Source organism: Prinia subflava (assembly GCF_021018805.1).
Source record: "Prinia subflava isolate CZ2003 ecotype Zambia chromosome W unlocalized genomic scaffold, Cam_Psub_1.2 scaffold_22_NEW, whole genome shotgun sequence".
Taxonomy (NCBI): Eukaryota; Metazoa; Chordata; class Aves; order Passeriformes; family Cisticolidae; genus Prinia; species Prinia subflava.
Window position 1 is genome coordinate 2,493,274 of NW_026960606.1, and position 26,858 is coordinate 2,520,131.

At 46.2% G+C, this 26,858-nt stretch overlaps 2 protein-coding genes and 1 long non-coding RNA gene across 19 annotated transcripts in view; 1 reads left to right on the top strand and 2 right to left on the bottom strand.

Annotated features, from left to right (window-relative positions):
• The window catches only part of LOC134564852 (ubiquitin-associated protein 2-like), a 240,390-nt gene that overhangs the window by 184,186 nt on the left and 29,346 nt on the right, over nt 1-26,858 (top strand). The window lies entirely within an intron of this gene.
• LOC134564891 (uncharacterized) lies at nt 18,026-23,314 on the bottom strand. The gene is made up of 2 exons (XM_063424171.1): nt 19,518-23,314; nt 18,026-18,760 (listed from the first exon to the last, which is right to left on the bottom strand). The coding sequence occupies exon 1, from the start codon at nt 21,615-21,617 to the stop codon at nt 20,658-20,660; it is 960 nt and encodes a 319-aa protein (XP_063280241.1). The 5' UTR covers nt 21,618-23,314; the 3' UTR covers nt 18,026-18,760; nt 19,518-20,657.
• LOC134564892 (uncharacterized) lies at nt 18,026-25,611 on the bottom strand. Its single transcript, XR_010083695.1, has 2 exons — nt 23,329-25,611; nt 18,026-19,606 (listed from the first exon to the last, which is right to left on the bottom strand). It is a non-coding gene; the product is annotated as an uncharacterized LOC134564892 (long non-coding RNA).

Here is a 26,858-nt window from a genome sequence, read left to right on the forward strand (position 1 = left end):
AACTAAAGAGTCCTCCAAGGTAGGCAGCTGATAACTTTCCTCTGTCTCTAGGGCAGCTATACAGAAAGTCAACAAATACCCTTCTGGATCCTTGAAATACCCTCTCCTGAGATAGTCTATGCTAAGGATGCACAGAGCCTCTGGGCCAGTCACAGAGGGGTGCTTTTACCATTTATTCCCAGTCAGGCTGATTTCAGCCTCCAATACAGTCAGCTCTTGGGATCCCCCTTTCACTCCAGAAATACAAATGGGTTTGTTGCATCGTGTGGCAACAGTGATCACTGTGTCCAGGGAGGTACAGCCGCCAGCAGGGAAATAGATGAGACAAGTCTCTGTTTTGTTAAGCTCGGGAATCCATCTTTATTTCTCCCAGGACTGGGGAGGGAGAAGAAAGTGTAGAGAGAGAACAGGAGCAGAGTCGTGGAGTTTCTAGAGTATTGCTGGGGAGGAGTCTTGGGGTTTAGGTCAAGGGAAGAGTTAACACAAGGAGAGTAAGATCAGATTTCAGCCTCCTAAAAATGAGAGGATTCCACATGGGTTCTACCCCTTTATAGAATCATAGAATATCCCAAGTTGGAAGGGACCCACAAGGATCATCAAACTAACTCCTGGCCCTGCACAGGATACCCCCAAGAGTCACACCATGTGCCTGAGAGCACTGTCCAAATGTTTCTTGAACTCTGGCAGGCTTGGTGCTGTGATCACTTCCCTGGGGAGCCTGTTCCAGTGCTCAACTGCTGCGATACATGAAGGGACGAGACTCACCAGTAGAGAGAGTAAATCTGAGACTTATTCGGAAGCATCAGTATATATATCTTTACTCCTATGAGCTTTTTTTGGTTACAGCTTACAGACGTGATCACAGTTCTACAATAAATCTGTCCTCTTGACATTTTCCATTGTTCTCTCTGTCCTGGTTTAGGACAAATTAGGGGAAAATCCCCACAACTCCTTCCCCCACCACCGGGTTCGGGAGGAATTTCCTCAGAGGAAAAAGTGGAAAAAACTTGTTTATTAAGAAACAACAAAAAAACCACTCCCCAACACAAGAAAAACAGTCCGAGATGACAAGTGTTTTCACCAGTCCAAGAGAGGGTGAGCAGTCTTTGCTGGGGAGGGTGCCAAAGCTTCTCTCAGGTGCAGACTCTGGGGGGGGGGGGTCCCTTGATGTTCCCGAATCAGGGCCCGAAGCAGGTCCGATGTCTTCAGGGAAGGGGAGGAAGGAAAGAAGGGGAAAAACAAAAGCAGAAAAATGGCAAAAAGCAAGCAAAAAAAGCAGAAAGCAAAAGAGCAAAGCCAGCAAAGCGAGCCTAAGCTAGCAGCAGCAAGCCAAAAGCAAGCAGCCGCGGGAGGGGCTCAGCTATAGACAAAACAAACTGAGAACATGGGAACAGAAACACACGATTTGGGATACAAAGCATGAAAACGTCCTGTCACCCCAGGACATTCCACCCCTTATCCCATATCGTGAACATGTTACTGAACACAATGAAAAAACTTTCTTCTCACTTGCTCAAACCTTCCACACTTACACATTTCCTTCCATCGTACTTGCTCAGACCTTTGACACTTTCACGTTTCCTTCTGTCTCATATCTGTATGATCTAACGTACAGATAATGGTGGTAATGCTCAGCAAACAATGATCTCATCCCACAATCAGATCTCCCTGAGGTACACAACGGGTTGTTCCATCTTTCTGCATTATCCACCAGGTATAACCTGGTCCTTGAGCAAAGACAATCCCACGAATGGGTTTGCCTGTACTCAAGGCAGGATTAATCCATACTGTCTTCCCCAACAAACCTCTGACATGGGCCACTGGGACTTTATCTCCATCTACTGTATTAAGGGGCTCAGACTGGGCAGGACCTGCTCGGTTGGTGGAACCTCGAGTGTTAACTAACCAGGTGGCTCTTGCTAAATGCTGCTCCCAGTTCTTGAAAGACCCCCCACCCAGTGCTTTCAAGGTGGTTTTTAACAATCCATTGTACCTCTCCACTTTACCTGCAGCTGGTGCATGATAGGGGATGTGGTACACCCACTCGATGCCATGTTCCCTAGCCCAGGTGTTAATAAGATTATTTTTAAAATGAGTCCCATTGTCTGACTCAATCCTCTCAGGAGTACCATGCCTCCAAAGGACCTGCTTTTCAAGGCCCAGGATGGTGTTGCAGGCTGTAGCATGAGACAAGGGGTAGGTTTCCAACCATCCCGTAGTGGCTTCTACCATGGTTAGTACATGGCGCTTGCTTTGGCGGGTTTGAGGCAGTGTGATGTAATCAATCTGCCAAGCCTCCCCATACTTGTACTTGGACCATCGCCCCCCATACCAGAGGGGCTTCACCCGCTTAGCCTGTTTAATGGCAGCACATGTCTCACAGTCACGAATAACCTGAGAAATGCTATTCATGGTTAGATCCACCCCTCGGTCTCATGCCCACTTAGAGGTGGCATCTCTACCCTGATGACCTGAGGCATCATGGGCCCATCGTGCTAGGAACAGCTCTCCTTTGTGCTCCCAGTCAAGATCTATCTTCAACTCCCCTATCTTTGCAGCCTGATCTACCTGCTGATTGTTCTGCTGCTCCTCATTAGCTCTGCTTCTAGGGACATGAGCATCTACATGGCGAACCTTCACAGGTAGTTTCTCTAACCGGGTAGCAATGTCTTTCCATTCTTCAGCAGCCCAAATTGGTTTTCCTCTGCGCTGCCAGTTCGCCTCCTTCCATCTCTTCAGCCATCCCCACAGAGCATTGGCTACCATCCAGGAATCAGTATAAAGTTTTGGCCACTTCTCTGCTTCAGCAATGTTCAGGGCCAACTGAACGGCTTTGAGCTCCGCGAGTTGACTCGATCCACCTTCTCCTTCGATAGCTTGTGCAACCTGTCGTGTGGGGCTCCATATGGCTGCTTTCCACTTCCGGTTCATCCCCACAAGGCGACAGGAACCATCAGTAAAAAGAGCATAGCGTGTGTCTTCTGCCGGCAGTTGGTTATATGGTGGAGCTTCTTCAGCACGGGTCACTTGCTCTTCTCCCTCTTCACCAGTGAGACTGAAGCTTTCACCCTCAGGCCAATTTGTAATTACCTCCAAAATCCCAGGACGATTTAGTTTCCCAATTTGGGCGCACTGTGTAATGAGGGCAATCCACTTGCTCCATATAGCATTGGTGGCATGGTGGGTGGAGGGAACCTTTCCTCTAAACATCCACCCCAGCATGGGTAGTCGAGGTGCCAGGAAGAGTTGTACCTCAGTACCAATCACCTCTGAAGCAGCTTGGACTCCTTCATACGCAGCCAAGATTTCTTTCTCTGTTGGGGTATAGTTGGCTTCAGACCCTCTGTAGCTCCGACTCCAGAATCCCAGTGGTCGGCCTCGGGTCTCACCAGGCACCTTCTGCCAAAGGCTCCAGGACAGGCCATGGTTCCCAGCTGCAGAGTAGAGCACGTTCTTCACCTCTGGTCCTGTCCTGACTGGGCTAAGGGCTACTGCATGAGCGATCTCCTGCTTGATCTGGGCAAAGGCTTGCTGCTGTTCAGGGCCCAAATAGAAATCATTCTTCTTACGGGTAACCAAGTAAAGAGGGCTCACAATCTGACTATATTCAGGAACGTGCATCCTCCAGAAACCTATAGCACCTAAGAAAGCTTGTGTTTCCTTCTTGTTGGTTGGTGGGGACATAGCTGTGATTTTGTTGATGACATCAGTAGGAATCTGGCGCCGTCCATCTTGCCACTTCACTCCCAGGAACTGGATCTCCCGAGCAGGTCCCTTAACTTTACTTTTCTTAATGGCAAAGCCAGCTTCCAGGAGAATTTGGATGATTTTCTCTCCTTTCTCAAACACTTCTGCTGCTGTGTTGCCCCACACAATGATATCATCAATGTATTGTAAATGTTCTGGAGCCTCACCCTTTTCTAGCATAGTCTGGATCAGTCCATGACAGATGGTAGGACTGTGCTTCCACCCCTGGGGCAGTCGGTTCCAGGTGTACTGCACGTCCCTCCAGGTGAAAGCAAACTGAGGCCTGCATTCTGCAGCCAGAGGAATGGAGAAAAACGCATTAGCGATGTTGATTGTGGCATACCACTTCGCTGCCTTGGACTCCAGCTCGTACTGGAGTTCCAGCATGTCCGGCACAGCGGCGCTCAGTGGTGGTGTCACTTCATTCAAAGCACGGTAATCCACGGTCAATCTCCATTCTCCTTCAGATTTACGCACAGGCCAGATGGGACTGTTGAAGAGTGAGTGGGTTTTACTAACCACCCCTTGGCTCTCTAACTCTCGAATCATCTTGTGAATGGGGATCACAGCATCTCGATTCGTTCGGTACTGCCGGCGATGCACTGTCGAGATGGCAACAGGTACTCGTTGCTCTTCTACCTTCAGGAGTCCTACTGCAGATGGGTTCTCTGACAGTCCAGGCAAGGTGTTCAATTTCTTAATGCCCTCTGCCTCCACAGCAGCTATTCCAAAAGCCCATCTGAAACCCTTAGGGTCTTTGTAATAGCCATTCCTGAGATAGTCTATGCCCAGAATACACGGAGCCTCTGGGCCAGTCACAATCGGATGTTCCTGCCACTCCTTCCCGGTCAGGCTCACCTTGGCTTCTAACAGGGTCAGTTCTTGTGATCCCCCCGTCACACCAGCAATGGAAATAGGTTCTGTTCCCACATGTTCTGATGGCATTAGGGTACACTGAGAACCGGTATCAACCAAAGCTTTATATTTCTGTGGCTCTGATGTGCCAGGCCATAGAACCCATACTGTCCAAAAAACTCGGTTTTCCCTAACCTCTACCTGGCTAGAGGCAGGGCCCCTCTAAGCCTGGTTATCCTTCTTTCCTGAGACATATGTCTTGGAGGTTCCTTCAAGGGGATCGGACAAGTCATCGTCATCATTATGCCTGACAGTTTGACTACGGGCAACTGGAGCTGCTTCCCTTTTCTTACCTTCCTTCAATTCACGCACCCGTTGTGCCAGAGCAGCAGTAGGCTTCCCATCCCATCTCCTCATGTTTTCTCCAGACTCACGTAGGAAGAACCACAACTCAGCTCGTGAGGTGTACCTTCTCTCCCCAACAGAGGAACGTCTGCATTGGATACCAGGGCCTCTAATTTGTACAGCCGAGATTTGGAGGAGGTCCTCCTTAACCTCTTCCCTGAGTTTCTTATGACTTTCCTCTATTTTGTCTTCTAGTTTCTGCAGTCGTGTTTCCACAGCTGCAATTCTGGCATGAGTCGGGCCATGTACAGCATCTGCATATGCCCGAAGCTTCTTCGCCATATTAAGCACAGTCTCATACATCTCATCCCGCTTCATTATTGCTAGAGCAGAAGCGCATTCAGGTGGCCCAAGGCGCACAAGTTTCCTCCACACTACAGGTGTGCACGGTACGAAGTCCGGATTCCTAGTTGTTATGTCATCTGAAAAAATGATCTCTACCACTGCCATCTCCCTCAGGCGTTGGATCCCCTGTTCTATGGTCTTCCACCGTGTCTGCTGAATATAGAGGTCATCTGCACACAGGTATCTTTGTGCTACGCTGTCCAGGACCCGTTCCCAGAGGCTGTGAGGGCTAGCCCTCCTCATCATGCCTTGGTCGATGACAGGATCATGTGACAGGGATCCTAAATGCCTCACTTCAGTGCCATCCAGAATGGTAGCCTCCCCTGCCGCATCCCAAAGGCGGACTAGCCAACTAATTATAGATTCATCGGGCTGTCGCCTATAATCCTTCCTTAGGCCTTGAAGGTCCTTCAGGGAGAAGGAATCAATATTGGCTCCGGAATCTGTGCCACTTGCTGTGGTCTCTGATGTTGGTGATGGTCCTTCTCTTGGATCATCATCATCCTCCACCCTTCGGTCAGTCTTGCTTTTGCACTTTCCACCTCTTGTATTAGCAGCAACAGCCATTGGTTGAGGCTTACTCTCTGGTTTAACTACTGGCCTGGAGCCTGGGATGTTTGCTGCAGCCTGAGTGACTGGGACAGTAACTAATTTATCTCCCTGTTCCCTTTCCTCTATCTGCTGCCCTACAGTATCTAGCAGGGTGCGATAAGCATGTGCCAGGGCCCAGCTCACTGCAATGATCCTTTCCTCCTTAGTGTTACCATGGCACCTCTCTTTCAGATACTTTACCACCTCAGCTGGGTTCTGAATTTGTTCAGATGGAAAGTCCCAGACTACAGGATCAGGAAACTCCTTTAAAATTTGGCCCATATCCTCCCATTTCCCACACCACTCAGAATTCTTCACCCTTGGTTTTACTCCTAAATCAGGAGTCTCACCAGCCCCTCTAGAAATCTCAGCCTTCATCTTATATAAACTGCAGACAGTATAAAGAAAGCTTACTAAATTAAATGCCAGAAAGATGGTGTCCTTTGCAGTCAGGGAGAACCAAACATTTTCTAATAGAGATGTAAACAAGTCAGAGGAGAAGAAGGAAAGCAAAGGCTGAAAAGCCTCCTCCCCTGCTTCTCCCCTAACAAACTGAGTACACAGCCACAACCATGAACCATACATTCCTGGAACCGATAACATTTTTATAAACCTCTTGCAAATCATCACAACCAAGTCCAGCCTGATAAATATTCTGGTTAGTGTCCCTCTGCTACAAAAGCTACGCATTAGGGACAATACCGGAGCTATTTCTGGATAAGAAAATAAACCTAGGGACCACAAAGGTATTAAAACTTCAAAGAACCCTAATGACCAGAAATAGAGGCAGGCTTTCACTCCAAATGACATTATAACTTCAAAAAGAGACATACCAATATGCCCACAAAACAACTGAAACCAAAATATTATTAGAATAAAGTTTTTTCCACTTTTTATGGTCGATATCTCCCCGTACAGGCCACCAAAAATGTTTGTCCTGGTTTAGGACAAATTAGGGGAAAATCCCCACAACTCCCTCCCCCACCACTGGGTTCGGGAGGAATTTCCTCAGAGGAAAAGTGGAAAAAACTTGTTTATTAAGAAACAACAAAAAAATACTCCCCAACACAAGAAAAACAGTCCGAGATGACAACAAGTGTTTTCACCAGTCCAAGAGAGGGTGAGCAGTCTTTGCTGGGGAGGGTGCCAAAGCTTCTCTCAGGTGCAGACTCTGGGGGGGGGGGGGTCCCTTGATGTTCCCGAATCAGGGCCCGAAGCAGGTCCGATGTCTTCAGGGAAGAGGAGGAAGGAAAGAAGGGGAAAAACAAAAGCAGAAAAATGGCAAAAAGCAAGCAAAAAAGAAGAAAGCAAGAGAGCAAAGCCAGCAAAGCGAGCCTAAGCTAGCAGCAGCAAGCCAAAAGCAAGCAGCCGCGGGAGGGGCTCAGCTATAGACAAAACAAACTGAGAACATGGGAACAGAAACACACGATTTGGGATACAAAGCATGAAAATATCCTGTCACCCCAGGACACTCTCCAAAGTAAATGAGTGTGAAGAGAGTACAGTTTTATGTTGAAGTAGAGACTCATTTGTCCAGTTCTGTCTCAGGTACAAGCTGTCCAGAGAGATGCTGCTGCTGCCAGCACTGCTGTTGCTCTCTACTTAACTCTTTCCTTACAGCAACACCTGTTACCCCCAAAACCACCCTCTGGGTGAAGAACCTTTTCCTAATATCCAGTGTAAACCTCCCCTGACACGGCTTCCTGCTATTCCCTCAGGTCCTGTCACTGATCACCAGAGAGGAGAGATCAGTGCCTGCCCCTTGTGAGGAAGCTGTATAATGCAGTCTCCTGTCAGTCTCCTCCAGGCTGAACAGATCAAGTGACCTCAGCCACTCCTCATACAACTTCCTCTCAAGGTCCTTCACTATCTTCACAGCCTTCCTTTGGATGCTCTGTAGTAGCTTTATATCTTTCTTATACTGTGGTGCCCAAAAATGCACACAGTACTCAAGATGAGGCCACACCAGTGCAGAGTGGAGTGAGATAATCACCTCCTTTGACTGGCTTGCAATGCCTTGCCTGATGCCCCCCAGTACACGGTTGGCCCTCCTGCCTGCCAGGGCACACTGTTGACTCATATTCAACTTGCCATAGCTTGATGACATTAGAGTACACTGCACTGGTATCTACTAGAGGCTTATACTCTTGTGGATCTGATGTTCCAGGCCATTGGATCCACACTGTCCAGTAAACCCAGTTGTCCCTCTCTTCCACCTGGCTAGAGGCAGGGTCTCTCTAATACTGATTACAGGATTCTCCATTTAGTTCTTGTAGAAATGGATTAAAATTTCATTCCATAGAATCAGTACTGAAATCAGCCCTTCCATTCTACCTGGGAATCTGTCCACTGGAGCAGCAACTTTCCTGGATGAACCCAGGATTGGGTTGTGATTGTTTTTCCCTGCAATTCCTGCACCTGTGCCTCTAGGGTCAAAGTAGGTTTTCCATCCCACTTCCTCATGCCTTCTCAGTGGTCCCACAACTAAAAGCACAGGGTATCCCACGGTGTGTACCTTCTGTATACTCTCTCAAGAAGGAAAGGACACCTGCTCTCAGTTCCTGAGTGTAGTGGTTTGACCTTGGCTGGGTGCCAGGTGCCCATTAAACCACTCTATCACTCCCCTTCCCAGTGGGACAGGGGAGAGAATAAGATGGAAAACAACTCGTAGGTTGAGATAAGGCAGTTTACTAAAGCAAAGGAAAAAAAGTGAAAGTTTGTATGTGCATAAGGAAAGGAAAAAGTTAATCTCAATTTCCCATCATTGAGCCATGTTCAGACACTTCCCTGGAAGCAGGGCTTCATCATGCATAGTGGTTGCTCCAGAAAGCAAACATTGTAGAATAACAAATGCCCCCCCCCTTCCTCCTCTCTCCCTTAGCTTTTATATCTGAGCTGATGTCATATGGTATGGAATATCCCTTTGGTTAATTTAGGTCATCTGACCTGGTTGTGTCCCCTCCCAGGATCTTGCCCACTCCCATCCCCTTTGGTGGGGGAAGGAAGGTTAGAGGGACAGCGCTGCTCAGCAGCAGCCAAAACGCTGGTCTGTTCTCAACACCCATCCTGCTACTAATGCAAAGCACAGCATTGTGAGGGCTGCTATGGAAAAATGAACTCTATCTCAGTTAGACTCAATACACTGAGATATGGGCCCAAAGAGGGAGAAGCACAAACAGTCTAGGAGTTTGCTGGAAAACACTGATGACAACTTTCTGAGACAAGAGGTGGAGAAACCAACAAGCTGCTTCTTAACCCTATACTAATAAACAAGAAAGGTCTTGGCTGCAGTGGCCATGAGGTTTTGAAGTTCAGTATCGGGCAAGGAGGAAGAGGGCAGCACTTATGATTGCAGCCATGGACTTCAGGAGAGCTGAGTTAGGCCTCCTCAAGGATCTTCTTGGAGGAATCCCATGGGAATGGGCCCTGCAGTGGAGTCCAAGAAGGCTGGTCAGTATTCAAGCACCACTTCTTCCAGGCTCAAGAACAATGCATCACGATCAGCAAGAAGGCAGGCAAAGGGGACAAGAGACCTGCGTGGATGAATAAAGAACTCCTGTCCCTACTCGAGCATAAGCAGGAAAGACACAGGAGATGGAAGCAGGGTCACACCACTTGGAATGAATATAGACAGGTTGTCAGAGTAAGTAGAAATGAGATGAGAGAGGCCATGGCCTATCGGGAATGAAATCTGGCCAAGGATGTTAAGGAAAACAGTAAGGGCTCCTTCAAATACAACAATAACAAAAGGAAAACTAAGGATAATGTGGGCCTGTTACTAAATCCAGGGGGGACCCCAGTGACGAAGGACACAGAGAAGGCAGAGTTACTGAATGCCGCCTTTGTATCGGTCTGCACTGACATGACCAACCCTCAGGGATCTCTGACCCAGGAGAGCAGGGTAAAGGAATGGTGGGAGGAAGACATTCATTTGGTCAAGGAAGATTGGGTCAGAAAACACCTAGCAAACTTGACATCCACAAGTCCATGGGCCCTGACGGGATGCATCCAGGAGTGCTGAGAGAGCTGGTGGACACCATAGTGAGGCCACTCACAATCATCTTTGAAAGGTCGTTGAGATCAGGAGAGGTGCCTGAGGACTGGAAGAAAGCAAATGTCACCCTAGTCTTCAAAAAGAGCAAGAAAGAGTACCCAGGGAGCTACTGGCCAGTCAACCTCACCTCAGTCCCTGGAAATGTGATGGAGCCCTCATTCTGGCGGCCATCTCTACCCATATGGAGGACAAGAAGGTGATCAGGAGCAGTCAGCATGGATTCACTAAAGGGAAGTCATGCTTGACCAGCCTGATTGCCTTCTATGATGAAACAACTACCTGGATGGATGAGGGAAGAGCCATGGATATTGTCTACCTGGACTTCAGCAAGGCTTTTGACACTGTTTCTCACAACATCTTCATAGGCAAGCTCTGGAAGTGTGGACTGGATGCGTGGACAGTAAGTTGAGAACTGGCTGAATGGCAGATCCCATAGGATCGTAATCAGTGGCACAGGGTCTAGTTGGAGGCCTGTCACTAGTGGTGTCCCTCAGGGTTCAATACTGGGCCCAGTACTGTTTAACTTATTAATCAATGACTTGGCTGAAGGGGCAGCTGCCTCTTTAACAAGTTTTGCTGATAACACAGAGCTGGGAGGAGTGACTGATACCCCAGTGTTGTGCTGCCCTTCAGAAGAACCTTGACAGGTTGGAGATGGGCAGAGAGGAACCATCTGAAATTCAACAAAGGCAAGTGCAGAGTCCTGCACCTGGGGAGGAATAAACCCAGGTACCAGCACAGGGTGGGAGTCAACCTGCTGGAAAACAGCTCTGCGGAGAAGGACCTAGGCATCCATGAGCCAGAAGTGTGCCCTTGTGTCCAAGAAGGTCGATGGGATCCTGGGGTACATTAGGAAGAGCTTTGCCAGCAGGTCAAGGGAGATGATCCTGCCCCTCTACTCAGCCCTGGTGAGGCACATCTTGATTTCTGTGTCCAGTTCTGGGCTCCTCAGTACAAGAGAGGCATGGAGCTTCTGGACTGAATCCAGCAGAAGGCTACAAAGATGAATAAGGGACTCGAGCATCTCTTATGACGAAAGGCTGAGGGAGTGGGGCCTGTTCAGCCTTGAGAAGAGACAACTGAGAGGGGACCTCATCAATGTATATAAGTATCTGAAAGGAGGTTTCAAGATGATGGAGCCTGGCTCTTCTTGGTGGTGCCAAGCAATAGGACAAGAGGCAACAGGCAGAAACTGATGCACAGGAAGTTCCACCTGAATATGAGAAAGAAGTTCTTTACTGTGCATGTGACTGCACAGGAACAGATTGCCCTGGGAGGTTGTGGAGTCTCCCTCACTAGAGATATTCAAGAACCATCTGGACACAATCCTGTGCCATATGCTCTGGGATGATCCTGCTTGAGGAGGGAGGCTGGTCCAGATGACATCACTGGTGGTCTCTTCCAACCTTATCCATTGTGTGATATCCTTCTTAATTGCTGGAACTCCTGGGTCAGTTTATCAGACAGTTTCTTCACAGCTGAGATGAGAGAGGAAGAAATACTGTCTTCATATTCCTGGAGATGGTGAACCACTTCATCCACTGTTAGTGGTGTATTGTCTTTTGAGATTAATGTTGTTAATGGGTTGGCATGCACCATTGGTGTGCTCTGTACACATTTCCACTTCATGGGTTGTAGTCATAGGACTTTTTCTGGATCTTTGTGGAATTACACATTGTCCAGGTAATAATAAATAATTTCTCACATAGCTAATTCCTTCAGGTATAAGATACCTTTCTCAATTGCAGTCTAATTGCCTGGGAGACATGGAATATCTTCCTTCTAGGGATACCTTTCCATCACACTTGACAGGAGTTGCCTCCAGAGACTGAGGGCTTGTGTCATTTTTTCCATTGCTTTGTCAATGCCTGCTTCCTTAGCAAGTGATCACAGCTGCTTGACTTCCTTACCCTCTATTTCCAAAATGCTAGTTCTGTTATCCCAGCATCAGAACAGTCAGGCAGTAATAATACACTCACCTGGATGACAGCTGAAATCTTTTCATATCTCCTGCAGCTCATTTAAGGATAGAGATCAAATGGTGGTTACCACTTGTTCTTCCTCGTCCTCCTGTTCCTGTGAATGGCACTTGTGACAGTCCTGCTGCTTCACCCTCTTCGCCCTCCCTCCTTGTCCTCCTTTACTAAGCTCTTTTATGAGCTGACCTCTGAGTACATTTCTTCTGTATAGGGGCAACTGATACTGGCACATGTTGGTTCTCTGGTTCAGCTGCAAGGCCTATCACAGGGGTTGGAGTAGTTGCAGGGCCTATTGTCCTGTTGTCAGATCCAGAGACCTTGTCTCCCTGAGAGCAGTGAGTGGTGTTGAGCAAGGCTTGGTAGGCCTGGGCCAGGCCCCAGCATATTGCAGTGATTTGTGTCTCTCTGGAATTGCCAGGGTGATTGTCTTGTTTTGAAAGACAGGTGTCTGCCAAGGAAGGTGGGAACTTCCCTTGGAATGGAAAATATGACCCTCTCCCCTCCAAATTATTATAACTTTGAAATTATGGGGCTTTCAGGCAAAGATATGGGAAAAGGAATAACAGTTCTTTACTAGACTGTATATACCAAGGCAAACAAACAACAATGGCGGCAACAACAACAAAAAAAAAAAGAAACCAAATAGCAACCTTCTTTCAGCTGTCAGGCACTTTCCCATTTGGTGTAGTTATGGTCACAGCTGGCAGGGGTGCTGTTGGCTCCTGGTGGGGCAGGGCAGGTGCGATGATTCCCCCACAGCTGCAGAGGGCGTTGTGGCTTGAGCCCAGCCTCCTCTATCCACGCTGTAATGGTGGGTGAGCCAGCAAGAAGAGAGAGAAAAGGGTCTTCCTTTACAAACCCACAGGGGCAGCCAGTCCCGGTGCCCCTCTGGGTGGTGAGATGGGCTTTAGCAGGAACCTCAGAGCAGCAGGCTGGAATGGCAGAGACAAGCAGACTCTGGAGGTGGCAAACAAAATGTAGCAGAAACTCTGAAGCTGTAGCAGGATCCGCAGGGGATCGGACAGACACAGGGTATCAGGTTAAAGTGTAGTGAAAAACTCAAAGTAGTGGCAGAAGACAGCGGAGCTGGACAGCAGCAACCAGGCTCCTGCAAGCAGCCAGGAGAGGCTCCCTTGGAGGGTGGAGGGGCTGGGGGTCCTGGGTTTTCCCCTGGGGCACTCGAGTAGATGGGGAAGGTCCTTTTCCAGTGAGGTCAGGTGTTAATAAGGTCCCAGTTCAACCACCATTTAATCAAACTGCTACCAACGCCCTGACCAACAGTGTGTCAGGTTGTATTCAGACTCCGTCAGTGTTTTTGTATTATTGCATTTATTTTAATTTTCCTATTAAATTGTATTTCTGACTTGGGATCTCCCACTGGTTTACTTTCAAACTAGTACACTCACCCACGGTAGGAGAAGCAGTGGGAGGACAAAGGCTCCGTAGTGGCAGCCAATCTTCTGGGCAGCAACCGTCTGGCACTAAACCCCACCTGTCTCCACTCCGATCCCTGAGAGCAAGACAACAAGAGCAAGAATGAGAGCGCATGCACGCAAGAGAGAGAGAGAGAGAGAGAGAGAGAGAGAGAAGCTGAGCCCAACCCCTCACCCCCCAGCCAAAATCTCAGTATCTTTGTCCTTCCCAAGAGAAAACCCCCCAACTAAGAGATTAGCCAGCTGCACCCTTCCTACCACTTTGGCCACTTCAGCCACTTCTTTTGTCTCTTAAGTACCGGTCGTTATCATCACCTAGGTAACAAATGGGACAAAATTCCCTGAAAGAAAGAAATAAGGAAGGAAAAATCCTAGCCTCCAACAGTGACAGACGTTTTCTAAATATGTTGCTAGTTGGGTTTTTTTGGATTCTGCACTTGTTCAGGGGAGGGGCAGGTGACATTATAGTGGGGGTCTGCTACAGGTTGCCTGACCAGGAAGACCAAACCGTTGAGGCCCTCTATAGACAGATAGGAGCAGCCTCACAATCCCAAGCCCTGGTCCTCATGAGAGGGAGTGACTTCTACCACCCCAGTATCTGCTGGAAGGACAACACCTCAGCAGGGTACAAGCAATCCAAGAGTTTACAGGAATATGTTGATGACAACTTCCTTCTTGTTATAAATGCCAGGACAATTTATTACCAAATTCCATAATTTCGTTTATTAAAAATTCAAATCACAAAATTTGGAATCAAATTACAGAATTTTAAGCAATAAAAAAACTCCCCGCACAAACAGCGACACTTACTTGACAGAGTTTCTCCCGGGAAAAAAGAGAGCCAAGGGTGACCCATAGACATAGACCCTGGCCGTCTGTGTCTCTAGCTGGGTACACGAATTTGCCATGTTCGAGGCTTGGTTTTTATACTCTTTATTCTGCCTCTGGCAATATTTCCCTATATTTCCCTTTGTTTCTTGGTTGCTATTCAAACCCAAATTCGTCTCCGGTCGGATTGAAAAGAGCTCCCCTCCCAAGTCCATGTGTTAATGTTCAGTTTCTATAGATCCTTATAGTTGATGAATGTTCGAGATATGGGTGATATTGCTTGATGGTCTGTGAAGGTGGCTCCCGAGGTGTGAGTTGCTGATACCAGCTCATCTCAACAGGTCCCCTCCCAATACTTGAGAAAGCTGCAAAGTCTTTTGTTCCCTTCTGAATGGAGAAACCTCCTAAAACATAGACTTTTACCTGATATAAATTTATACAGCTTTATAATTTTCCCATTTACCATAAGAACATGAATTAATCATCTCACATTTTTCACACTTCTCCAAGTGATAGAGGAGCCAACAAGGAGAGGTGCTATGTTGGACCTTGTTCTCGCTAACAAGAAGGAGCTGGTGGGAGGATGTGAAGCTCAAGGATGTGAAAAACGTGAGATGATTAATTCATGTTCTTATGGTAAATTGGGAAAATTATAAAGCTGTATAAATTTATATCAGGTAAAAGTCTATGTTTTAGGAGGTTTCTCCATTCAGAAGGGAACAAAAGACTTTGCAGCCTTCTCACATATTGGGAGGGGACCTGTTGAGATGAGCCGGTATCAGCAACTCACACCTCGGGAGCCACCTTCACAGACCATCAAGCAATATCACCCATATCTCGAACATTCATCAACTATAAGGATCCATAGAAACTGAACATTAACACATGGACTTGGGAGGGGAGCTCTTTTCAATCCGACCGGAGACGAATTTGGGTTTGAATAGCAACCAAGAAACAAAGGGAAATATAGGGAAATATTGCCAGAGGCAGAATAAAGAGTATAAAAACCAAGCCTCGAACATGGCAAATTCGTGTACCCAGCTAGAGACACAGACGGCCAGGGTCTATGTCTATGGGTCACCCTTGGCTCTCTTTTTTCCCGGGAGAAACTCTGTCAAGTAAGTGTCGCTGTTTGTGCGGGGAGTTTTTTTATTGCTTAAAATTCTGTAATTTGATTCCAAATTTTGTGATTTGAATTTTTAATAAACGAAATTATGGAATTTGGTAATAAATTGTCCTGGCATTTATAACAAGGACAACCTGGGCTGCAGTGACCATGGAATGGTGGAGTTTGAGAACCTTAGAGCAGCAGCAAGGAGGGTGCACAACAAGCTCACTGCCCTGGTTTTCAGGAGAGCAGACTTTGGTCTCTTCAGGGATATGCTTGGTAGAGTTTCATGGGATAAAGCCCTGGAAGGGAGGTCCAAGAGAACTGGTTGATATTCAAGGATCACCTCCTCTAAGTTCAGGAGCAATGCATCCTAATGAAGAGGGAATCAAGCAAAAATGCCAGGAGGCCTGCATGGATAAAGAAGGAGCTGCTGGACAAACTTAAACACAAAAGGGAAGCCTACAGAGGGTAGAAGCAGGGGCATGTAGCCTGGGAGGAATACAGAGAGATTGAGCAGCCAGCAATCAGGTTAGGAAATCTAAAGCACTAGCAGAAGTAAATCTGTCCCAGAAAATCAAGGGTAACAAAAAAAAAAAAAAAAAGGCTTCTATAGGTATGTCATTGTATTGGGTTTGCATGGCCAATCTTTGGTAGTGGGAGGACACTCGAGAAGCTTTCTCCATGTTCGGCAGAGCCAATCCTTGGCAGCTCCAAAGACAGATGTGCTGCTGGTCAAGGCTGGGCTAATCAAAAATGGTGGTAATGCGTCTGTGATAACATATTTAAAAAGAAAGAAAAAGTTTCTGCGCAGTTGTAATTGTAGCCAGAGAAGAGCTGGGTGAGAACATGTAGGAGGAACAACTCTGCAGACATCAAGGTCAGTGGAGAAGGAGGGGGAGGAGGTGCCCAAGGTGTCAGAACTGAGATTCCCCTGCAGCCTGTGGTGAAGACCATGGTGAAGCAGCTGTGCCCCTGCAGCCCATGGAGATCCATGGGGATGCAGAGATGCACCTGCAGCCTGCAGAAGAGACCAGAGCAGGTGGATGCCTGAGAGGAGGCTTTGACCCCGTGGGATATCATCTCTAATTCGAGTCTGTTTTACTCATGATGTAATTCGGGGTGTGATCTCTCCTGGTCCTTAACTCATGAAATCTTTGTTATATTTTCTCTCCCCGTCCAGCTGTGGAGGGGAGTGAAAGAGAGGCTTTGGTGGGTACCTGGCATCCAGCTAAAGTCAACCCACTACAGTTGGCAATAAAAGAAAGATTGGCTAGATGGTTGCATTCAAAGAGTTGCAGTCAAGGGCTGAATTTCCAAGTGGAGACCAGTGATGAGTGGTGTTCCTCAGAGGTTGGTATTGGGACCGGTGCTGTTTAACAACTTTGTTGGTAACATGGACAGTGGGATTTCCCCTATGAACACAAGCTGAGAGAGTTTGGGCTGTTTGCCCTGGGAATAGAAGGCTCCAGGGACACCTTGTAGCAGCCTTCCAGTACCTAAAAGGGGCCTACAAGAGAGCTGGAGAGGGTATGTTTACAACGGCATGTAGTGATAGGAAAAGGGGTAATGGCTTTAAACTGAAGGAGGGTATATTTAGATTGGATAATAGGAAGAAATTCTTCCCTGTGAGGGTGGTGAGGTACTGAAACAGATTGCCCAGAGAAGTTGTGGCTTCCCTGTCCCTGGAAGTGTTCAAGGCCAGGCTGGACAGGGCTCTGAGCAACCTGGTCTAGTGGAAGGTGTCCCTGCCCATGGCATGAGGGGGTGGGGGTAGGAACTAGATGATCTTTTAAGTCCCTTTCAACCTAAACAGTTCCATGATTCTGTATGCTGGACATTGTTGCTATGGTTTTCGGATGGCACAGAAATAACAACATGACTCTCTATGATGGTAAAAATGAGAGCAAACTTTATTCTTCTAAATTCTACTTTTATAGAGTAGTTCGGTACAAAGAACATGATTGGTTATTCAGCGTCTACACCCCTTAGTAAACATTTCTTTCCAGTAAACATGCTGGAAAAACACCACCTGCGGATGGTTTCTCACTTCCCAAGGTTTGTTTGAATTCCTCCTTTAGATTTCTCAGGCTAACATGAGAAAGTTGCTCACTTGCCTTTCACACAGACACTGGCAGAGACTGAAGCCTAAACTCAGACCAATGTCAGGCCCACAGGACATGACATTCTATGGTATGGAATATCCCTTTGTCCAGTTCAGATCAGTTGTCCTGGACATGGTCCCTCACAGATTGTTTTGTATCTCTGCACTGGCAGAGCATGAGATGCTAAGAAGTCCTTGACTCAGGGTAAGCACCACTTAGCAACAACCAAAACAAGTGTTATCAACAATTTTCTCATACTGAATCTAAAGGAGCACTGTACTAGCTACTAAGAAAAACTGAACTCTATCCCAGCTGAAACCAGGGTGGACAGTGTGAAGGGCACAGTTCCTGGGGCAGATATTTTTGTGTTGGTGGTTGGAGGGTGAAGGAGCAGCTGATGCTGGTGGTATGTCATGGCTGCAGCTGGTCTGTAGCTGCAAAGATAAATTCCGACATAACAGACCCCCAAACTCACCCAGACTAAAAGTAAAGAAGTCCCTGGTGTCACGAACCAAAGGATGATCGTGATGGTTCATTTTGATTTCAGAGTGCAAAAAGAGGCAATGAGAACTTAGTTCAAGTAAAATCAATTGTATCTTTATTGATACACACAATTATGCAATAGTAGAGAAGGGAAAGAGAGAGAGAGAGAGAGAAAAGAGGAAAAGGGTGGTATAGCTACCAACTGAACAGACGTGAGTCCTCGTGACGCTGGTACCAATAGACCACCTTCGCAGTCCTGGTGGCACGCATCAATAGATCCGTCGTCCGCCGAGGAGGGCCTCAAAGTGTGAGTCGCAGGGGGAAGCTTTTATAGTCATTTCAGAAGCAGGGGGCACCCAGCCAATGCAGGCAGAAGCAGGGGGCACCCGGCCAACATGGGGGGAGCACCCAAGAGTCACTGTGAGGAGGCCCATTGCTCTGAGAATCAGGTGCAACCATTCAGATGAGGCAGGTTTGGGACAAGCAGGTCTGGGCTCTGCAGCAGGTACAGCACAGTCAGTCAAAGCAAACACGGCCTCTGCAAACACGGCCCAGGAACCGTGACAGTGTCCGTTGTTCTTGCATGGGTCCCTGAGGAGGGCGTCTTGGTCCAGTGGGTGCAGCTGCAAGGAGAAGCCTGGGTCCCACCTCAATCAGGCCAGAACTCCTGTGCTGTGGCCCAGGGTCCTTGGGGGTCTTGGTTCCTGACAGTCGTGAGGCAGATGAGGGATTTTCAGACAGACTCTTACACCACCCCATGACTCACAACTGGTTGTCAGGAGAGCTCCATCAGCCGAGTTCGTTGCGTTGTTCTGAAGTCTTCAGGACTCATTGTCAGTATCATACCCCGGAAAACAGAGATGAGAGGGAGAACGACGGAGAGAATAAAAATAGAGGGAGAAGAAGGGAAAACAAGAGATGTACAATGATTAATATTGATTATTAAAATCTCAAAACAAATCGCTATGATAAGACAAATCTTAAAACAAATCCAAATAATAGTTAATATTGATTAATAAAATTCTTAGACAAATCATAATGATAAATTATTCACAAAGTCAAATAATCAAGACAAAATCTTAACAATACTAATTCAAAACAAGATCATAATATTAATTAATTAAAACAATTTTCAAATATTCAAGGCAAAAAGTCAAAATAATTTTCAAATAAAAATATTATGATGATATTAATTAAAGCAATTTTGATTAACAAAACAAAAATCATTGTAAAACAATTTTTCAAATAACATGATCAAATTTTAAAAGTCATCAACACAAATCACAAAAAAAATCAAAAATACATAATTGACTTAAAAATATGTATTTCTAAGATTTCTCTATCTTACTTAGGTAAAAATCCATTTCACAGTCCGCGGTCATGGCCTACTTGTAAAGTTTGTCTTGTGTCAACATCTCTAAGTATATCTATTGTTTCTAAGTAAAGAATGAGATTGCTGCAAAACAAAGCCAATCAAAACTAAAGTCAAAAGAACAACGATGGGATGACACAATTTGTTATCAAGGTATTCTTGATTTTATCTAAAATTTCACTTAGATTCTGATGGAGCAAAAATTACTTTACCAAAGTGAGGTTCATCCCAATCAGGGTAGGCCATAGCTTGTGGATCAGTGTGTAATTAGATTGTAAAAGCTGGTAAGAAGTAACTGGAACTGAAAAAGAAAAATCACAGGCTGTAATTTTAGTAAAGTTACAAGCACAAAAATTCAAATGATTTTTAGTATCTAATATAACATTTTCTACAGTTACAACATCACAAGCAGTCCAAAAGCATACACATCCATTGCTTACATATAGAAGCACTGTTTCAGGAGTCTCGTTAGGATAAACTTCAAAAGTGAGAAATATTTTGTTCTATGTCCAAACAAATGTAATTTTATTACTTTCACAAATAAACCTTTGTTGTTCCCAAACAATACAAAATTCTAAATTAACAGTTTGCAATTTCTCATCAATTTGACGGGCCCATTCCCTATACTGGAAAGGATAGAGAGTAGCTCCATCATGATTTAATCTTTACACAGTAATAGGGAATATCAAATGTACTAAAGCATTAGGTATGGTCAATACAAAAACTGTGGCTGTATTTATAATAGTCATAAATAAAATTCACCAAGTTCCACCAGAATTGAAAATCTCTTTCGAAATCATTGGCATTGTTCCAAATTACCTTCCAAATTTCAGTAGAAAAACTGCCTTCTTTTATAATTGAGGCAGCCATTAACTGCATCCACTACTGAGACTGGAGGCAGCTAAGAGCTAAAAGATTTAGTTTTGTGATCAATTATCAATTTGTGATCATTCACATTTAGCTACTGAGTCGTTCTCAAGGCCAATAAGGATGACTATTCTAAATCAATACTATTTAAAATTCTTAATTTTCTTCTTATAACACCAATAATGTTTAAAAATATCACCAGTTTTATCATAGTTTTATGTGGTCTTTATGTCCCTCGGAGTTCTCCTGTGAAAAGTAAACACAACAGAATCTGCCTCCAAAGACAGAAAAGTTAGTATGAAGGAATTATCCAGGGTGTGTTTATGCTTGGAACTGCCGGGCAAAAAGCAGTGATTTTGGAACACTTGTTAGCCTCCCATCCATAATAAGTATGAGAAGCCCATTTGATCTTTTCACGTTTTGCCCAATCTGGGACAATTTCTGCAGTAAGGTGAGACTGCTTGGGGCAAAAGGGAGGGGCTGTTTCAGTGACTGAGGCAGGTTTGTCTGGGCTGCCATCCAAGTTCATTGTCAGATTTTTTAACAGCTTCGAGTGAGGCTCCTTCAGCCACCCCGTCAGGTGGGGGGGTTGAATATGGAATAACTGCTTTAATGACTTTAAAAGGGCCTCTCAGGACAACAGGTTGTTGCACTGACAATCCTGAAAAAGCAAAACCCCATTCCATCTGGAAAGGATCTGTAGGATAAGTAGGACCAAGTGCTTGGTGAGCAGTTGCCTCAAAAATTAACAATTTTAAAGCCTCCTGATGAGAATCACCCCATTCCCAAATTTTACCTTTTCTTAGCAAGCTGTAAAGGGGTCTGGCAATTATAGAAAAATCAGGAATGTGTTTTCTCCAAAACGCTAGTAGCTCTAAAACTTGTTGCAGTTCCTTCGTAGATTCTGGCATTTTAATTTGATCGAAGGAGGTTACCACATGCATGTCACGCTTCTTTTCCATCAAATTCTCAGAAATTTTACTTTCAGGGGAAATTTGTAGATCAAAGCTTTCTAAGTTGGAGATTATTTTCTGTTGGGCATCCTCCACTTCTATTTCATCCCTACCCACAAAAATATCATCGATGCATTGGTAAACAGCTACATTGTCAGCTATGGGTATTTTTTCTAATTCTTGGGCCAAAGCAGGGTGGGCAAGGGTGGATGAATGTCGGTTCCCTTGAGAAGGAAGGCTTCGCTTTGGTTTGTTGCCTGGGTGCTGAGAGGGGGAGGGTGCGGTGGGTTGAACTGTTAGATTGTTTCTGGGCTCACTGCCCAGATTCTCAGAAGAAAGGTGTGTACTTGGCTGTGATTTTTTAGGGAGGGGTTGCCCTGGCAAATTTGGGTTTTCTTTGGGGACCCCTTTTTTAATATCTAATAGCAACAAATGTTGACGGCTAGTGATGTTTTCTTTTCTCTGGTTTTTCACTACTAGGAGTTTTAACATAGTTGGTCACTTCTACTGCAATTTCACTTAATACACAGACATTACGATCACCGGCAGGTGAATTAGATTGAGGGGCTGGGGGCTGGGAGGGGGTAGGATGAGGACTGAAACCGCGATCTGTAGATCCGGTTGGTTCACTCGGGTTTCCGAGTGATCTGTCTAGCTTTTCTACAGAACTTAAAACAATTGCTATAGGTTTAAGTGATTCCAAAAGCTTTTGAATTAAAGGAATCATAATTTCAGCCTCTACAGGCAATTGCATTGGTGGTTCATCATGTATCATTTGCAAGCAGGCAGCTTTGCGAATGTTTTCCACGGGCTGTTTGGGAGTACCAATTAAAGTTAAATGGTCTCCCTTTTCCAAGGGGTTAAACCCCTCTGCCCAGTAAGCTGTGCATTGAATCAGGGACCACGGGTTACGTTCGTCTCTTATTGTTAAGAAAACTCCATGTCCCCAGTACCCACTAACTTCTTGTTCTGTCAATTTAATTTGATCTCCACCACTGAGAGATACTCGAGAAACATGTTTTGTCTCCAGCTCGTGAGGGAAACGCGAGTACTCTCCTTTTAGCTTAGATAATTCACTGGAGGTGTCTGGGATTTCTTTAGTGGTTATATGTGGGTCTGAATCTTCATCATTAATATAGTTGCATTTTGTTTTAACTAGAGATGTTGTGTTAGGGCAGCAGCGTTCCCCACAATTTTTTACTAACACTAATTCTTTCTGGGGGTAAATCTGATTAATGTGAGGAGTTTCTTTTTCCTCTGCCTTTTTTGGGAAGTCAGCATTCTCTAAATTTTTAGAAAATTCATCTCCCAAGGCAGTCCGTAGCAAAATATTTTCATCTCGCAGCAAATGGTTTTCATTTTGCAAAATTTCAACTAAATTTTGAAGGGAGTCAATTATTGCATTTTCTTCACTTCTTCGCTTAAAGCGAGTTTCTACAGCTGCCGTAAGGCAGGCTCCCAGAACTGAGCAGAGTATGGTTTTATTTTTGCCCAGTTTAAATTTTGTTTCATGTTGTAAAGAACATATTTATCAACCACACTCTCCAAATTAAACCAGTTATTATTAGCCCAAAATTCCACCTCTGGAGAGGGTGTGGAATTGTGTTTACTTAGTAGAGCATAAAATGTAGTTTTATGTGTAAAATCATCAATCATTTTGGGAAGGGGATCAGAAAACCACTACAGGGAGGTAATGCTTGGTTGTACACACACAGAGCTACGCTGCGTCTCCCCTCTTTCCCTGGGGTGGGTAAAGGGACAAAACCCTGTCTGCCGAGGCACTGTTTAGTTACTACAAGTTGTCCCTTCGCTCAACAGGACAGCTTACACAAAAAACAATTTCTCTTTTTGCACTAGGAGATCTTTTGTGAAATCCTGAAGACACATACACCTCAATAGAGTATAGGGATGCTTTTACCTAGGTGTCTACAGTATGCGAGGAATTCCTCCTCCTGTTACAGACTATAGACAACCTGCAACCCCTCTGTCTATCAGGATCCTGTCACGGTGACGCCAATTTTAATGTCACGAGCCAAAGGATGGTCGTGATGGTTCATTTTGATTTCAGAGTGCAAAAAGAGGCAATGAGAACTTAGTTCAAGTAAAATCAATTGTATCTTTATTGATACACACAATTATGCGATAGTAGAGAAGGGAAAAAGAGAGAGAGAGAGAGAAAAGAGGAAAAGGGGGTTATAGCTACCGACTGAACAGACGTGAGTCCTCGTGACGCTGGAAGCCAAGACCACCTTCACAGTCCTCGTGGTGCGCATCAATAGATCCGTCGTCCTTCCGGGGAGGGCCTCAAAGTGTGAGTCGCAGGGGGAAGCTTTTATAGTCATTTCAGAAGCGGGGGGCACTCGGCCAACGTGGGGGGAGCACCCAAGAGTCACTGTGAGGAGGCCCATTGCTCTGAGAATCAGGTGCAACCATTCAGATGAGGCAGGTTTGGGACAAGCAGGTCTGGGCTCTGCAGCAGGTACAGCACAGTCAGTCAAAGCAAACACGGCCTCTGCAAACATGGCCCAGGAACCGTGACAGTGTCCATTGTTCTTGCATGGGTCTCTGAGGAGGGCGTCTTGGTCCAGTGGGTGCAGCTGCAGGGAGAAGCCTGGGTCCCACCTCAATCAGGCCAGAACTCCTGTGCTGCGGCCCAGGGTCCTTGGGGGTCTTGGTTCCTGACAGTTGTGAGGCAGATGAGGGATTTTCAGACACTCTTACACCTGGGTGAGCAATCAGGATGGATTTGAACCCAAACAGGGAACCCTAGCCAATTCTTTTCAACCCTGTATGCAGACATATTGGCCGGAGAGCTGGATGATGCTGAGACCCTGACCAATCAGCTGTTCTAGCGTGGGAGTTTTGAACCCTCTATAAAAGAGGGTTCCGAACAATAAATTGGGCTGTTTGTTGCTGACCCTCAGTGAGTCCTGTCATATGTTTGTCTCCAACCAATGACCATAATGTAATATGTGGTGACACCAACGTGATCGACGCAGCCATTTCTGTGTGCAAGAGCAGGGGAGATAGACAAAGGCGAATAGAGCCTAACCAGAAATGTAAAACCTGAAAAACCAAGAGGCGGGCAAAGCCTTCTGCAGTAAAAAACCACTGAAATCCAGATTCCTTTATAAATACCCCTGAAAATAGAAGAAAACTGCTGCCGAAGACATGGGTGGGTGGATCTTGGTAGAAGAACACCCAGCTATGAATGTATGGACTAGTTTTCTACCTGAATGGGTGATAAATTATAAGGAGCAGGCTTTATTAGCCTTGCTAACCTGCGCTAAGAACCATGGATTGGACACAACCAAAGAGGCAGTGCTTGATAGAAATACTTGGGTACGGAATGTCAGACTTATAATCAAAGCGGCTTCTAAAGGCAACAAAAGCGTCATTAAGGTTCTAAAGCCCTGGAAACTTATTCTGAATTTGTTGAAGCAGTTAGATGCTGAGATGCATGGCGAGGACTGGGTACCAGATGAGGTGTCAGGAGGCCTAGGCACCCTGCCGAGGGCCTGGAGGAAGCCACTGGATGAAATGGCTGCCCTGTGCTATCACACTGTACTGAATGGGTGCCCTGTGCCAGTGCCGTGCCCTGCCAAGCCAGATTGTGCAATCCTGACCCGTGGCCAGGCCCTGGGGGGCAGTGCAGCCAGGGAGAACAGCCAAACCGGGGCAGGCGGAAGAGTCCTGCCATGAGATGGAGCCCCTCATGGCGGTGTGCCAAATTGAGCAACCCCATCACATGGAGAGGTCCCTAAAAGAGATGGAGCCTTGGGGGGTGGAGGAGTTCCACTGAGCAGCTAAACCCAAGTGGATGGTGAAGGCGCAGCAGCACCACCCCGTGCTGCCATGCCAGACTGCCCAGTGGTTGCCCCAAAATGCTGTGCCATGCCAAACCACACCGCCATGTTGGGCAGATGCCCAGGGGCTGTGCCACAGTGTCACGCAGCCCCCGGACAGCCACCTGCCACCTGCACCATCCACTCCTGCCCAGTTACCTGAGCAGCCCGTGCTGGGACTGCACACACCCCTCGTTGCCACGGAAACCCTCGGACCACCTCTGCCTGAAGCTGATTGGCTTGGCTGTGAAGCTGCATGTACTATCCCACCTCCGTTGAACATGCCCACTTGCTAGGGCCCGAGAATAAATCACTACGGAATCCCAGATGCCAAAGCTACGTCATACCCGGAAATACCCCAGAACCAGGAAATACCAATGCCATGATGCCAGACCCCATTCCCAGTCCCTGCCCCACTTCCGCAGCCGCCATGATCCCACCAAGCCAGCAAACAAGGCTCGAACAGACCCAAGGAACCATATCACTGATGGATACACGAGACCCCCACAGAGGAAACCCGAGTCACCACCCTGCTACAAGCCCCAGAAAGGAAACCCTCACAACACTGCCAGCATTAGCTCCAGCTCCATTGATGTTCCGATTGGACACCATCCCCACTCTCAACCCAGTGAACTTTTGGAAAGAGGTAAAGCGAATGGTGGTTGCAAGTGGGGATACAGAGGGGGCTTTTCGCTGCTGAGTACGGACGGCATGCAAGTAACGACATGACTCCTGTTGTGAAGCAAAAATGAGAGCAATCTTTATTCTTCTAAATCTTCCTTTTATACAGTACTTCGGTACAATTCATATGATTGGTCCTTAGAGCCTACACCTCTTTGTAAATATCCTTGCCAGTAAACATGTTGGAAAAACACCACCTGCTGATGGTTTTTCACTTCCTAAGGATTGTTATGGATTCCTCCTTAGGATTTCCCAGGCCACTTTCTCAGGCCTGTGTGAAGGTATTATGTGAATGATTTCACACAGGCACTGCTGCTGCCTGATGCCTAAATTCAGACCATTTGTCAGCACCCATAGCAGTGCCTGTGTGAAATCATTCACATAATACCTTCACACTGGCCTGAGATTCTGGCCTGGGAAAATCTCATAGAAGAACAATAACAAACCTTGGGAAGTGAAAACCATCAGCAGGTGGTGTTTTTCCAACATGTTTACTGGAAAAGGTTTTTATAAAGGGATGTAGGTTCTAAGGACTAATCATATGAATTGTGCCGAAGTACTCTATAAAAGACAATGTAGAAGAATAAACATTGCTCTCATTTCATCATTGTATCGAGAGACATGTCATTATTTCCATGCCGTCCAAAAACCATAATGACACACTGCTGCTGCCTGATGCCTACAATTCAGACCATTGTCTGTATCCACAGGGGCTGATTGAATTTCTGTGCCTATATCTTCACCATCATCAGAGAACTGGTTGCAGGGGTGTGGGACAATTGCAGCATTCCCAATTCAGTGAGATAATGGGAGTGGCCCTGACAAACATGTCCCTTTCCATTGGCAAGTCCTCTCCGAACTACACCAATTAGCTGCTAAACATTGGCTAGGATTGCCTACTGTTACAAATATGCTTTGATTTATAACTGCCAGTGAATTAACCCCCTTTGACATGAGGTAAATTGCAAAATTACTTTGCACTCCAGTGCAATGTATGATGTTTGAAGCTGCCTGGAGGAATTTAGCAGAACAGGGACTGCTAAACTCAGAAGCCTCACAACAAGACCCATACTTTGGGGCAGGGGTTTCTCAATTAATGGGACTGCCTCCCATGGAAAGTCCACAGATGCAGACCCAACTAAACCTCTCAATACTAGCCCAAGGAAAAGACTTAAGAATGCGAGCTCTAATGAAAATTCAAACATGT